Below are 13,779 nucleotides of genomic sequence, written 5' to 3'. Positions count from 1 at the left end.
GGATATCGGATGGATTTTTTGGATTTTGGATTTTTTGGATATTGACTCTACCATCCATTCGGGTATTTATAAAATTCGGATCGGTTTCGGTTCAGATAATTCACATTTCGGATCGGTTCGGATATGATTATCGATGACCAAAATTAAGCCAAAAGTTATTGGACAATGTTTTATTCGAATACTTTTTAATCATATTGTATCCAAATAACCATACTAATGGAGTATTAAAAAAAGATAGAAATTAAGTAAATGATAAGGTTATCATAAAACCATACAAATACATAAAAGATAGGGAGAATAGCACTCTGACCTACTTTCTCACATGTTCGGTTATATTCGAACTATTTTCTATATGAGACATATCTATCAGAATATCAAACTATTTTTTATATGTTCGGTTATATTCGATATCTATTGGATATCGGCTTGGATCGGATAATATATAATATCCAAAATAATGAAAGCCAAGAACCGATCGGTTATTTCCTTAATATCGGTTCGCTTATTTCTGTTCGGATACGGTTCTGATTTTCGGATTCAGATTTTATGGCCAGACCTAGTTTTTATATAAATTTGCTTTTCAAGCAAACAAAAATACTAAAAATCACATTATGCAAATAAATGGATATATAATTTCTTATAACATTATACTACCTCATAAATGATATCCAATTGACATAACTTTTGAAATAATTTAGTTCTGAAATTTTCGTTGTTTAAATTTTTATTATCATTGTATAATTTATTGCATTACGAAACTATCCAGTATTATTATCGGAGCTAATATTTCTCATTTTTTTTCTTATTAATCATAGTAGTTGTCCGTTGTCACACACAATCTTAGCCTATGAAAAAACATATATACATAGAGGGTGTATTCAATCTAATATTCCAAGTAATTTGAGTTTTCAAGTAATCGAAATATACAAACTATTTTGAATAACAGTACATTTTTAAGAATAACATATAATTTATAAATTTATAAATTATTTTAAATATCAAATTAAATACACCCACTTATAGTCAAACCACTCCTCTTGAGGTATATAAAAAATAATCACTCATATTAACAAATTGACATGGTCATATTATATCAAAGTACACAGTCAAACGAACCGATACCTAAACTTCTCGAATTTTTTTTTCTGTACATTTCATTTTAATTAATTTTATATTTTCTTCGGATTTTAAATAAACAAATATTTCCAACAACCTTCTCGAGAAGATCTCACACTCGCGCCGCGCGCGCGCACACACTTTCCTTCTTCGTCTCTATTCCATTAGATACCTCTCCGGAAATAGAATATTCGGATCTACGCACCACCTGACAAAGCAGGCAAACAGCTTCCACCTCCACCACCGATCACCGCCGCAGCACAAATCTCCCCACCGTCTATAGCCGCAACACTCCTCGGAGACGCCGTCGTCGCTGCTGACGCCACGACACTCAGCGGCAAGTTCAGAATCAGTCTTCTCCTGAACATTTCTCCGATCGCCGATATTAAATCAACCTTCTTCGGAGACAGCGAAGCAACAAACTCGCCGCATAACTTCATGTGAACCGCCAAAGCCTCGTCGAGTCCGATTCGTCTCTCTTTTTTATTACCCCAACGAAACATCTCGTACTTTACGGCTTCGGAACAGAGACCGCAGATAAAATTTCCCGCGTAAAGATTCCGAACGGTTTCGATATAAACCGCCGTGTATTCCTCCGTCATACAGCAACATTCGCATCTCGCGAATTCTATCTCCGACGGCTTTGACTCGTTGATCGTCATTAAATTCGTAGCCATATGTCTCTGTTATCAAAAGAAAGAAACATCAAAGTTAGCCATTTTATAAATTAAAAAAAGACAGAGACTAAATTAAAAAAAGACAAGACGAATCTGATTCATCTTTATAACATAACTAACCTTTTCGTACTCCGAATCTGTTGTGTAAAGTGTAATGATATCTATCTATATATATGTATAGTTTGTGTATGTTAGATATGTATGTATGTAAAAGAGTTTACTATATAAAACCTATCTCTCTTTCTCCCACTCTGCAACTTGAACTTCGCTGTAGAAGAGCTCACAAAACAAAATCATTTTTTCTTCTAACAAGAGGAACTTGAAAGTTCAAACCAAGCAAGACACAAAATTCATAATTTTGAGGATATATATATATATATATATATATTTTCTTTTTGCTTCAACTTTTTATCAAATCACAAGTGGAGGTTTTGTTTTGGTGGAGACGAGGAGAAAGAAGAGAGATTTTTGTTTTGATCAAGGAGAGAAAATATTTGATTCTTGGAGAGAGCTGAGCGATCGTCGAAATTTAAAGGAAATGTGTAAATTTCTTAAGAGACTCTTCAACACAATCATTTGTTGTGTGGCCTTGTGGGTCGACCATAGATATTAAAACAATAATAACCAAAAGGAGAATAATAAGACAAATGTTGATTTGTTAGTTAATATTCCACGTAAGCATATGTTTTAGGCCAATTATATCGCTGCCAGTGTGTAGGAAATTACTACCAGTCAACAATGCTAATGCCAGTAATATTTTTTTGTCATCGCCAGCTAAGCTGTTATTATTTTACTACTACTAATTTGATTATTTAGCAGCAAATGTTTAAAGTTTGACCTGCAAAACGTAAGTTTAGAAATACTTACGTTTTAAATTTATAATTTTCAAGATGGCGTTTTTATCCAAATATTTTTACTGATTAATTTTATATTTTTCAAACCCCAAAAAATCTAACCTTGAAAACAATTTAAAATTTATTTGGTCCGAACCGGGTAAGACACACTTCAGAAATGGACAGGCTGTGTAGACACCCAGTCAGTCACTCGTGAATCCAAAAATTATGAGAGTGAACAAATGGGGAGTAGCCACGTGTACTAATAGTTAAAGCGTGCAAGAAACCCTCGACACGAACTTTCTCTAATTATTGTTCCCAACACATCACAGATCGCTTTGCCTTCTTCGAGAAGATAATCACCAATTCACCAAACAAGGTTCGTAGATACTTTTAATGTTTAACTAGATTGGTTCAAACCATTTCTTTTAGGATTATTATAGTATCAAAAGAATTGGTTTAAACTTCAAACCATTTATCTCATTCATAAAGTTTTTAACAATTGACAGATTCTCATACCGTAATTTACCTCATATTATGCACCACCATCAATCCGTCTCTACCTCATATCAACTCATTTTAAAGATGAATTCAAACCTAAACATAGGTATTTGTATTAGGCTACACAAGACAAACCTGGATATAAGAGATGACAAGAGTAATGTGCTCTGATTTGGGATGAGATCGATCCCTAAAATATATTCTTACACTTATGACTGATGCTTTTGGTTTATGTTGGTGCTATAAAAAGTGTAAAAAATATGGGACGGTAGCTTTTGAACATGCTTGAAGAACCACAAGTTAGAATGTGCCAGTGCTCCTCCATAATTTGGTGGTGGCCTCTGTTCTCCCATGTTCCTTTTGTAACCAAGATTTACGTTTCTGCTGCTATAACCATTTTGTCACTGATCTTTTTAATTAACACCATTTGTGTTGTTGGGATTAGGATAAACCTTGTGATTATTAATGACTGAGAAGAAATCAAACTGCAATTATGAAGGAACTAGTACAGTGCATTTATGAAGGAACTAGTACATCAAAAGTCACAAAATACAAAAATCAAACATTTATATCAACAATCGAGAGAGTATTGAAAATTTGGCAACAAACAAACAACACACAACAAATAAATATGCTTACAAGTACAAAAGAGTGAGAGACTTATTCACCAGAAGCTGGAGAACAATCTGAACACTGCCACATGAAAATGGAAAGAATTCAAAGAATGATATATATGGCTAAAAAATTCTAATGTGGGAAACCAAAAAGGAAACCTTTATGGTTTTTTCCAATCTTCTTCTTTCACTGAGACCGTCTCAAATGTGGAGCTGTGGTATATCCTTCGAAGAAATCCAACACTGCAGTTTCAAGATTTTCAACAGAGTATTTCAAGTAGTTTTCCGAATGTCTTCCACTCTCTATATGTCCCCTGAATCTTCCAAGAAATGATCTATAAGCAGGTATAAGATGCTCCGATAGAGATATTCTGAGTTCTTCTCTAAGCTGAGTATCTGGAACCAACCATGTCGACTGAATCCTATGAACCTCTTCAAACATTGTATTGAAAGCTTTAAACCTCTCTCTTAAAGCACTTTTCGATACACCAGAAGAGAAGCTTCCGCTCACATGTAATCCTTCATCTCTCAAGCTATTCAGAACTCTGACCCACGTGGCTCTCTGATACTTGGTAGCTGCCTGTCTAAATATCCCGGTAAGCTTTCTTACATACTTGTCCCCAATCAACTCCATTAGCTCCGGAGAGCTTTTCACCTTCTGAACTATGTAATGGACATTGTTCATGACGAAGATGTGAGACAAAGGTTCATCTTTGTAGTGCACAGACTTCTCTTCAAGATTAAACTGTAGCATCACCATAGTCCAAATCATATGCAAAGCTAACGGAGATATCCCTTCAAGCTGAGAGATATCCATATCGGGATTGTTTCTATCATTGGTACATTCCAAACCACGACATGGTTTGGTCATGATGAGATCAATCAACGTTTCTTTATAGTCAGAGATCAAGTTGAGGTAGTTCATCACATACCTAGTCAATGGATGTATAGTTCCTCCAGGGACAGGAACAACAGAAGGCTCACGAAACACAGCGTTCTCAAACTCAGTGAGTATACCTCTCGCTGCTTCAGCTAATCTTGATTGTATCTCTGTAGCTTGAACAAGAATGGCTTCGGATGAACTCGAATCGAAGATCTCTTCCATATCAGGTAACAAATCTGTTAACGCATCGTGTAAATCAAGAATCTTGAATAGCTTCTCAGGTGATCTTCTACTAATGCTTATAGCTTCAGGGAAATTGAAAAGCTGCAAAGCAGAGCCTTTGACAATCTCCATGAAACATGTCGTCTCTTCCACGGTTCCTTCAAATATCAGCTCACAGAGTCTCTTCTCGCTAGCGAAGACTACTCTAACGCAAACTTTAGCCGCACGGATCCATCTCCTGATCTTGACTTCAACAGCTTCCCAGTCAAGTCTCTGCACATCTCCAATACCTAATCTCACAATCCCTAGCTGCTTAAACATCGTTTCCATGGCGGTTTTTCTAACGTTTCCGTATACCTGAAGGCACTCGCGTGAGTAGCCAGCTCCGATCATTCTCTGAACAATCGATCTCAGATCAGAGACAGCTTCGGGAGATACAAAATCGATCTCTCGTATACTGCTAGTGGATTTGCTATTGCTTCTTCTGCTCCTCGATAACCGGCGTGAACCGGAATCCGAACCTTCCGGTAGAACCAGATCCACTTGTTGTTGTTGTTGTTGCTCTTCATCTTCGTCACAAGTTGTTACGCTGTAGTCATCGTCAAGCTCGGTGCGTGAGGAAGAAGCGAAAGAGGAAGAAGACAAGGATGAATCGAGGAGAAGGGTTTCAGGTTCGAAAGTAGAAGTCTGAGAGATCAAGATGTTTCTCAGCTCGTCTTCGAGTCTAGCCATGGCGATTTGAATCGTTGAGGTAGCTGCTTTGACTTGGTCGGAGACTGAGATTGAAGAGATGTGTCTTTGGAGTTCGTCTACGGCTCGTAAGTAACGATCTACTTCATCTCGATCACCACCGCTTTGGAAAATAAGATTCTCTTTAGCTTCTTCACATGTTGTTGAATCCCACCGGAGTATTATCTTCTCCGCCGTCTCTAAATCGGAACCATCGCCACGATTCTCCTCCATGGATTGGTGGTTTTTGACTTCACCGATCGATTTAGGTCTCCTTAAGAAATGAGATTTAGGCTGGTGGTGATGAAGAAAACTAATAATTTGGTTTGTGAAATTTTTTTAATGAAAGAAATAAAAATTCTTTTTTTTTTTTCTTTTGGGAAAAGAGTCAATAGACTGACTTATTCAACGCTCAGCTCGTGGGGTGTGTTTTTTGTTTTTTGTTTATGTCTGAAAAAATAGAAATAAAAAATAAAATTTTATCAATGATTCTTGCCGGCGGCGTGACGTTACCGGAAAGACAGAAAACTCCGGCGGGTTCAATTTACTCTCTCACTCACTTCTAGATCTCTAAATAAAGGATTTCAATTTTTCTTATTTTTTAGTGAAATCATTACTGTCACTAATGAGTAATGAAAATCAATTATTATTTTCTAACGAAAATCTAAATTACTAGAGTGGGTGATTACAATAAACGTTAAAAACTTAAAAGCATATCTCCAGCCGTGCCGACATGCAAAAAAGAACAAAAAAACATAAACTCATAAAGGATAAACGAATAGGTGAGCTTTTGTAAGAAGATAAAACAGTTAGTAGTTTAGTACGACTAGTTTAGGCAAAACTTAGTCAGTTTGGGACTGTGGGCTGGGCCGTCAAAAACTAGTAAACTCAGAGACATTAACACACTATACTACTCTGTCACTTCACTGTGTGAGTTTGGGCCTTGAGCTGGGCCGTTAGCAACATTGGCGGTGATTGGGTCAGTTACGAAAACGAATATTCACAGCCGCGTGAGATTAGTAAATGACTCTTATCTCTCGAAGAAATCGTCAGACTCCTATAAATGGTCACTTGTTTTCGTACGGCCTTTCTTTACTCCCTTTAGAGATAGAGATAGAGAGAGAGAGAGAAAGAGAGAGTGCGTGCGATTATCTTCTCTTTCTTCTTTGATTTATTTTCCTTTTTTTTTTTTCTCTTTTTTTTTTTTTCTTTTTTTTCTTTTCTTTCATCTTCTTCTTTACTCGATTTTGAACCCTAGCTTAAGGGAAAAAAAAAATCACAACTTTTTCTTCTCGGGGAAACAAAACAGATATTTTTTTTTATCTATCGCAGTGAGAAAGAAGAAGGCGCACACAAAAAAAAAAAAAAAAGACAAGAAAAATGCAGAATCAAAGGTTGAAGCTGCAGCAACAACAAGCTATGATTCAGCAAGCTATGATGCAACAACAACATCCTTCTCTTTATCATCCTGGTGTTATGCCTCCTCCTCAGGTTCTTTTTTTCAATTCCTTGATCTGTTTTGGTTTTGTCTTTTGCTTTTTTTTGTTTTTTTTTGCCTCATTCGTTGATTAGGGTTTGTTTTGTAATTCCGATTCGTGGGTATTTAAATCACTGAGTTCTTTAACCTCTGTCTTATGAATCTATGTGGCTAGTTATCATTGTAAAGTTTTGAGCTTTTGATTTGTGGGCTAAGGTTTAATTCGGTTTATTCTGCTGATTTGTGTTTCTTGTGTTCAGTTTTTACTGGCAATGGTAGAAAAGTGTGATTTTGAGCTACTTGTTCTGTAATCATTTCTAACTGTTTGGTTATGCTATTATTGCAGATGGAGCCTTTGCCAAGTGGAAACCTTCCTCCTGGTTTTGATCCCAGTACTTGCCGTAGTGTGTGAGTGTTTTCATTTCTTTTGCCTTTTTTTTTTGTGATATTGGAACCAACAGTTTTTTTGTGAAATGCTGAGTTTCAACCTTCGTTCTCTGGAATTGCAGGTATGCTGGCAACATTCACACGCAGGTCACGGAGGCTCTTCTTCAAGAGATTTTTGCAGGCGCTGGTCCTATTGAAAGCTGTAAACTCATCAGAAAGGATAAGGTTGAGTTTTTAAAACTGCCCTTGCTTTTTTTGTTTTTCCAATGCTAAAACTACTTACTGGAGCTAACTTCTAGACATGAATGTTTCCACACTTGGCAGTCATCATATGGATTTGTTCACTACTTCGATCGTAGATTTGCTGCTATGGCTATAATGACTCTTAACGGAAGGCATATGTAAGTATCTGGCACTTTACTGGTTAGTCTATGCTCTTTTTCTTCCATCTATTTGTATGTTCCCTTCGATTGTAATACTGGATTTTCGCAGATTTGGACAGCCTATGAAAGTTAATTGGGCGTATGCAACTGGTCAGAGGGAAGATACATCAAGTAAGTTAGGTTTAGCACGGATTGATAATCAATGATTTGCAATTTGTTCGCTTTATCTTTGAGTGAGACTGTGATGTTGAATGGTTTTGTTTCCATGAAATGCAGGTCATTTCAACATTTTTGTTGGAGATCTCAGTCCAGAGGTTACTGATGCAGCATTGTTTGATAGCTTTGCTGCCTTTAATAGCTGCTCGTAAGTTCGTGTGCATGTTGTTCTGATTTCAGTTACTAGTTGGTTACAAAAAAAAAAATTTAGTTACACAACTTAGTTGTACCTGTATATCACTATCGTGTTACAAGATTTCTTTATTGAAGCTTGTTCGTTTAAATACTCCATCATTATTCTTATGTAGGGATGCAAGAGTAATGTGGGACCAGAAAACTGGACGCTCAAGGGGCTTTGGGTTTGTTTCCTTCCGGAATCAGCAGGTTTTGTACTCTTTAAATCATTGGTGACTGTTGTTTTTAGCTCCATTCATGGAATTTTCATTGACTTTTGAATGTTATATGTATTTTGCAGGATGCTCAAACTGCCATAAATGAGATGAATGGTAAGAATTATCATCTAGCAGCTTGTGGTCTTATAGCTTTATGGTTCCTTTTTGAACTTTGGTTTCTCCATGATGATATTTTATGATGCATTTTGCTGTGTAATATTGTGGCTGGAAAGGTGAAACTTAGTCAGGAATTATGTGTGCTGTTTTGTAGCTTCTTTGGTGAACAACTATTGAAGTTACTTGTTGCTTGTGCCAATCATGCTTTGCCTCTAGAATTGAGTTACTATCTGAATTCCTAGCGCTTTCTTTTGTCAGTACTACAACCTTGGTTTGTTTTACTTCCTCTCAGGTAAGTGGTTAAGTAGTAGACAGATCAGATGCAACTGGGCGACAAAAGGTGCTACTTTTGGCGAAGACAAACATAGCTTTGATGGTAAAAGTGTTGTGGAACTTACAAACGGCTCTTCAGGTTTGCTTTTGATGACTGCAACTAATAAAATTTTCACACTCTCCCTTGAAATTGATTTTTTTGAAAATTACATTGATATAACATTTGATTGTGCAGAGGATGGTAGAGAGCTCGCAAATGAAGATGCCCCTGAAAACAATCCTCAATATACAACTGTTTATGTAGGAAACCTCTCTCCAGAAGTAAGTTATCAACTTAACGAATTGCTCTATATAACACAGAGACAGCACTAGCTTTTTTTTTTGGGCACCTTGTGATAGTTGTCAATCTTGCAGGTAACTCAGCTTGATCTACACCGTCTATTTTATGCACTTGGCGCTGGAGTGATTGAAGAGGTCCGTGTCCAGCGGGACAAAGGGTTTGGTTTTGTGAGATATAACACTCATGACGAGGCTGCTCTTGCTATTCAGATGGGCAACGCTCAGCCTTTCCTCTTTAGCAGACAGATAAAGGTACTAACTTTAGCTATGATTACCTAGATCCAACTGTTGTTTCATCATTCTGACTTTCTTTGGAGAAGTGTTAGAACCCATTCCTTGTTTCTGTGATTAATTGCAGTGTTCGTGGGGAAGCAAACCAACTCCATCAGGCACAGCCTCAAACCCACTCCCCCCACCAGCCCCGGTCTCAGTCCCTACTCTATCTGCAATGGACCTCTTAGCCTATGAGAGACAACTGGCTATAGCTAAGATGCATCCTCAGGCTCAACATTCTCTAAGGCAAGGAGGTCTTGGAGTCAATGTAGCTGGAGCAAGTGCAGCTATGTACGATGGTGGCTTTCAGAATGTAGCTACGGCACATCAGCAGCTCATGTACTATCAGTAATAAACTCTGGTCCTAGCTCTTGTGATACTTTTTTTTTTCTTTCTCTTTCTTCCTTTCTTCTTAATTTTAAGTTTTTCTTGCTTTTTTTCTAGACCTGGTTCAAGAGTTTTTATGTATGTGTCTCTTATTAAAGCATTTGGTTTTTATTTATGTATGGAGAGCTTGATGCTCAGTTTGTAACTTATGGGTCTTACTTGGATTGTAAGCAAGCAATAAGATGACATCAAATAAAAGGGATTTAGTTTTGGGGATTTTATGTTGTTTGAGGTGTAGTACATGATGTATTGTGGTTCTGTAATGGGTAGATTTGAATGAAACCACATTTGTCGGTTATTTATACAGTTACAAAAGTTCTCTAGTTTCATTTATACTTAAGTGTCTGAAGCATAAATACAGATGAAAACATCACTTTAGTATCTGTTAGAATATTTGAAAGAGTTCGAATAATCGTTGTAACAGAAGTGTAGAGTTTTGTTTCAAGAGACATCAATTGAATACTGACCGTATCAGTAAATATTTACATAATTTACATGCATAGGTGACTTATATGTTATTTACACAAAAACCTCGTAAGATTTTTCTCTCTCGGCTTTGTTCAGCGGTCCAACGCGTTTATCACAATCCTGCATAGACAAGAGATTATATCAATGCAATAAAAACGTAAATGAGTTCTTTTTTTACTGAGAAAATAACAAACCAATCATAAGTGGTGAGACTTGCGGCATCGTCTTCGCCAGAGGAAGGGATTTTACCGGCAGTGAATGGTCCCAAATCATCGCATGGTGTCCCAGCTGCATAATATGTGTGTTTACCCAAACGTGAGTACTACATAATTCTCATCTTTTTAAAATACTATAACGTTAATTTTGTACATAGAATACCATTCATTTTCTAACAATTAACGTTCATTCATACTTATATGAAAGATACTCCGAAAAACCCAATCATTATTCTATTCTTTAATTAAAATTTAGTGCTATTCACATACTCCAATCAACACAATCATGTAACATAAACTCCAATGCATACGAAGAAACATTTGCTAAACCTTTTCATTAACTAGAACTTCTAAACATTTTACCCGCGGAAAATCTTTAATTGCATTGTAGTTTTGATTAAGAGGAAAGAGGAGAGAAATAAGTACGAGTTAAAGGCGTCCCCGGGATGCTACATGACCCGGTGGGAGAACCGGGAACACGATTCGAATCCGTTTTCAATTTACGAAGGCCAAGGACATTGTTATTCCCCTTGGTCACCATTATGCTTCTGGTGACTTGATCGTTCGAGAGAGAAGGACGAGAAGATCGGACGGTGGATGATGATGAATTGTGCTTTCTCAATTTACCGAGACCATTGTCCGGCGTCGGTCCGGCCACCGTTTCATCCCACAGCTTGTGTAGGAACCCCATCCGATCAACAAATTTATCCAAAATATATAATATATATTTTTTGAATTAATTCCGGTTTTTATTTTACTGTCTCTATCTTCTTTTTTTTTCTTCTGCCATGAAAATGGTTTTTATAGAGGAAAAGAACGAGAAAGAAAAAGCATTGAATATTTTTAGTGAGGTTAATTATAAGCTTTGTCTTAATTAAGAAGACTTTAATTTAAGGATAAAGATGCTGACTAATCAATCAATAGTCTCTAATCAATCAATACTAAGAAGAGTCTCAATCCTTTTAAGAATCAAAGAGAGACTACTCGTGAGTTTTGTTTCTGATTCTCTAAGACATTCAAGTTCAAAGGTTTTTGCCCATATTTCAGCCAAGACGGATAACAACAACAACGATAACAACAACATGACGACGATGATCAGAGTCATAATAACTTAACTACATTTACACATCCCCACAAGGCAGCAACAACAACAAGAACAACAACATGAAATCCTAAATAATCCAGCAATCTAGACAGCTTTTTATCATAGCAAATATCAATAGGAACATTTTGTGTTTCAATTGTTTGTCAGCTACTTACATTGCCGTTATTCTTGACACTGCGATGATCATCATCCTCATTATCATCATCATCATCATCATCATCATCATCATCAACGATCCTTCTATCTCCTCCTTGCTGCCTGCTCCTCTTTTCCTCTTCTTGATTGCTCTGTGTTATCTCCAACTGAGTTTTCAAGAACTGCATTCTCTGCAACTCCATCTCTTTCGCAAACTTCATCCTCTCCTTTTCCAACTCCACCATAAGCTTAAGCTTAGCAGTCTCAGCTTTCTCATAAGCCTCCGTGAATCCAAGTATCGCCCTCGCCACATCTCCAACTCCACTCCCTCCTTCACTCTTATCCACCTTCAACCTCTTTGGCAGCTGATACGAAACAGGTTGAGGCGGTGGTGGCAAACTCTCAGCAGAATCAGGTGAAGCCTCAGGTTCAGGATCAGACTCAGACTCAGACTCAGTCTCAGAAGCACTTCGTTTCCTAAAATGCCAACGCATCGAATCAGAACCTCTCTTCAAATCCCCTCCTCCTCCCATAACCTGCGTCCCTTTAGCTTGCCGTTTAAACAGATGCGAACGGCTATTCACAAGACCACCTCCTCCCATAGGAGCCTTCTCTGAAGCTCTGGTAGTAATAGAACCACCAATCAAACTCTCTAGCTTCTTGAAGAAGACCCATTTACTAGGTCCATCACCAGAAGCAATCTTAGCCTTTTCTTGCTTATACTTCTTCTTGACAGTATCAATCCTGTTCTTACACTGTATATCAGTTTTAGGGTATTTGCATTGACGAGACTTGTTCACAATCTCAGCTACTTCTTTCCAATGTTGTTGCTTTAACGTTCCTTTACCTGGCTCAGAGAACCGATCTCCCCAGGCGTCGATTAGAACCTTTGTAGCTTCTTCGCTCCAACAGTCATCTCTTCCGCCGCCGCCACCACCGCTTCCTCCTCGTCCGTTTCTGTTACCGCTAACACCACCACCACCACCGGTTACAGCAGGAGTATGAACCACTAACGCTAAAGCGTTCCTCGAGGGAGACTGAGAAGAGACAGAAGCAGCCGTCGGTTTCTTCACAACGGCGACCGTAACGTCGTTTGTCGGTAAAATCGGCGGAGAGGGAGGAGCTTGTGGTGAAAGGGAAGAATCTCCCGGAGAATGAATCGACTGTATCTCGTCGTCTTCCTCCATTGATTTTGCTTGAATTTTTCAGAGGATCTGTGGATTTGTTTCGCCTAAAGAATTTGGATCTGAGATTCGTTCACCGGCGAGGGGATAAGGTCACCGGATAGGTGAAATCTCCGTTATTGACCCGATGGTTATGTTAATGACGAAAACACCCTTCAACTCTCTTTCTTTTTAAATATAACGTGAAAGCCATATCCGAAACCGTGAATATTCGATTTGGTTTTAATGGTAAATTAACATTATTGCCTGCCTATAAGGTATTTATGCTTTTGCCATTTTTATTAGGGAATATTGAATATACACACCCTCACAGCCAACAGATTATAAAATTTGTTCAATCTGACTAATATTAAACGAATGGTTAATTGCAAAAATTGAATAAATTGAAAATATAAAGTTGAATAAATTGTAACCTATTTACCTCTAGAAATGTGGATGAACAAATTGAACACTTTTTCTTTTTAATTTGTTCATTTTTCAACTTTAAATTGAATAAATAGAATAATATTTTCAATCTCGTTAACCCAAATGGTGAAAGTTAATCTCTTCGACCTCTTCAACCATATAATATAATTTGCATCCAAAATAGAGTTGAATATATTATTCATTTTTAAAAATATGAATGAACAATTTGAAGTATTTTTTCGTTATAACTTGCTCATCTTTTCAACATTTTAAGTTGAATAATTTTTTTAACTTCTTCAATTGAATTCAAATAGTAAAAAATAGTTTCAAATTTTAACCTTTTAAATTGTGCAACATTTGCACTCTAGGTTAACTCTATCCCTTTTCTCCAACGTAAAAAATTCTTCATGGTGGACGTTATTATCATGAAGGTACAAACATCATGTAA

At 37.1% G+C, this 13,779-nt stretch overlaps 4 protein-coding genes and 1 pseudogene across 5 annotated transcripts; 1 reads left to right on the top strand and 4 right to left on the bottom strand.

Annotated features, from left to right (window-relative positions):
• Positions 1–1,043: 1,043 nt before the first annotated feature.
• Positions 1,044–2,374, bottom strand: LOC104758759 (uncharacterized). The gene is made up of 2 exons (XM_010481689.3): positions 1,914–2,374; positions 1,044–1,799 (listed from the first exon to the last, which is right to left on the bottom strand). Exon 2 carries the CDS (start codon positions 1,791–1,793, stop codon positions 1,314–1,316), a length of 480 nt encoding a protein of 159 aa, XP_010479991.1. The 5' UTR covers positions 1,794–1,799; positions 1,914–2,374; the 3' UTR covers positions 1,044–1,313.
• A 1,244-nt stretch (positions 2,375–3,618) lies between these two features.
• Positions 3,619–6,211, bottom strand: LOC104758758 (exocyst complex component EXO70A1). The gene has a single exon (XM_010481688.3). It carries the CDS (start codon positions 5,807–5,809, stop codon positions 3,929–3,931), a length of 1,881 nt encoding a protein of 626 aa, XP_010479990.1. The 5' UTR covers positions 5,810–6,211; the 3' UTR covers positions 3,619–3,928.
• A 415-nt stretch (positions 6,212–6,626) lies between these two features.
• On the top strand, positions 6,627–10,035 carry LOC104758756 (oligouridylate-binding protein 1A). The gene is made up of 12 exons (XM_010481686.3): positions 6,627–7,066; positions 7,399–7,460; positions 7,562–7,664; positions 7,764–7,840; positions 7,932–7,993; positions 8,099–8,186; positions 8,347–8,422; positions 8,514–8,544; positions 8,840–8,959; positions 9,056–9,141; positions 9,235–9,411; positions 9,518–10,035. Exons 1-12 carry the CDS (start codon positions 6,956–6,958, stop codon positions 9,782–9,784), a joined length of 1,260 nt encoding a protein of 419 aa, XP_010479988.2. The 5' UTR covers positions 6,627–6,955; the 3' UTR covers positions 9,785–10,035.
• A 218-nt stretch (positions 10,036–10,253) lies between these two features.
• LOC147924906 (dormancy-associated protein homolog 4-like) lies at positions 10,254–11,283 on the bottom strand. Its single transcript, XM_087494166.1, has 3 exons — positions 10,929–11,283; positions 10,482–10,575; positions 10,254–10,407 (listed from the first exon to the last, which is right to left on the bottom strand). Exons 1-3 carry the CDS (start codon positions 11,191–11,193, stop codon positions 10,380–10,382), a joined length of 387 nt encoding a protein of 128 aa, XP_087350292.1. The 5' UTR covers positions 11,194–11,283; the 3' UTR covers positions 10,254–10,379.
• Positions 11,284–11,517: 234 nt separating this feature from the next.
• Positions 11,518–13,155, bottom strand: LOC104758755 (trihelix transcription factor ASIL1 pseudogene; annotated as a pseudogene). Its single transcript, XR_015586055.1, has one exon. The product of XR_015586055.1 is annotated as a trihelix transcription factor ASIL1 pseudogene (transcript).
• Between the last annotated feature and the right edge of the window lie 624 nt (positions 13,156–13,779).

This window comes from Camelina sativa, chromosome 17 (genome assembly GCF_030686135.1).
Source record: "Camelina sativa cultivar CO46 ecotype springtype chromosome 17, ASM3068613v1".
NCBI classification, from domain to species: domain Eukaryota; kingdom Viridiplantae; phylum Streptophyta; class Magnoliopsida; order Brassicales; family Brassicaceae; genus Camelina; species Camelina sativa.
The sequence above is the reverse complement of the archived record's forward strand: the minus strand, read 5'-3'. Positions and strand labels throughout refer to the sequence as shown.

Excerpts from the sequence above, each read along its gene's own strand:
- LOC104758759 (XM_010481689.3), bottom strand. The coding sequence starts at position 1,793 with ATGGCTACGAATTTAATGACGATCAACGAGTCAAAGCCGTCGGAGATA.
- LOC104758756 (XM_010481686.3), top strand. The coding sequence starts at position 6,956 with ATGCAGAATCAAAGGTTGAAGCTGCAGCAACAACAAGCTATGATTCAG. Across the intron at positions 7,994-8,098 it reads TCAGAGGGAAGATACATCAA|GTCATTTCAACATTTTTGTT; the intron begins GTAAGTTAGGTT and ends CATGAAATGCAG. Across the intron at positions 8,423-8,513 it reads TTTCCTTCCGGAATCAGCAG|GATGCTCAAACTGCCATAAA; the intron begins GTTTTGTACTCT and ends TGTATTTTGCAG.
- LOC104758758 (XM_010481688.3), bottom strand. The coding sequence starts at position 5,809 with ATGGAGGAGAATCGTGGCGATGGTTCCGATTTAGAGACGGCGGAGAAG.
- LOC147924906 (XM_087494166.1), bottom strand. The coding sequence starts at position 11,193 with ATGGGGTTCCTACACAAGCTGTGGGATGAAACGGTGGCCGGACCGACG. Across the intron at positions 10,576-10,928 it reads CCCGGGGACGCCTTTAACTC|CTGGGACACCATGCGATGAT; the intron begins GTACTTATTTCT and ends CATATTATGCAG. Across the intron at positions 10,408-10,481 it reads AGTCTCACCACTTATGATTG|GATTGTGATAAACGCGTTGG; the intron begins GTTTGTTATTTT and ends TTGTCTATGCAG.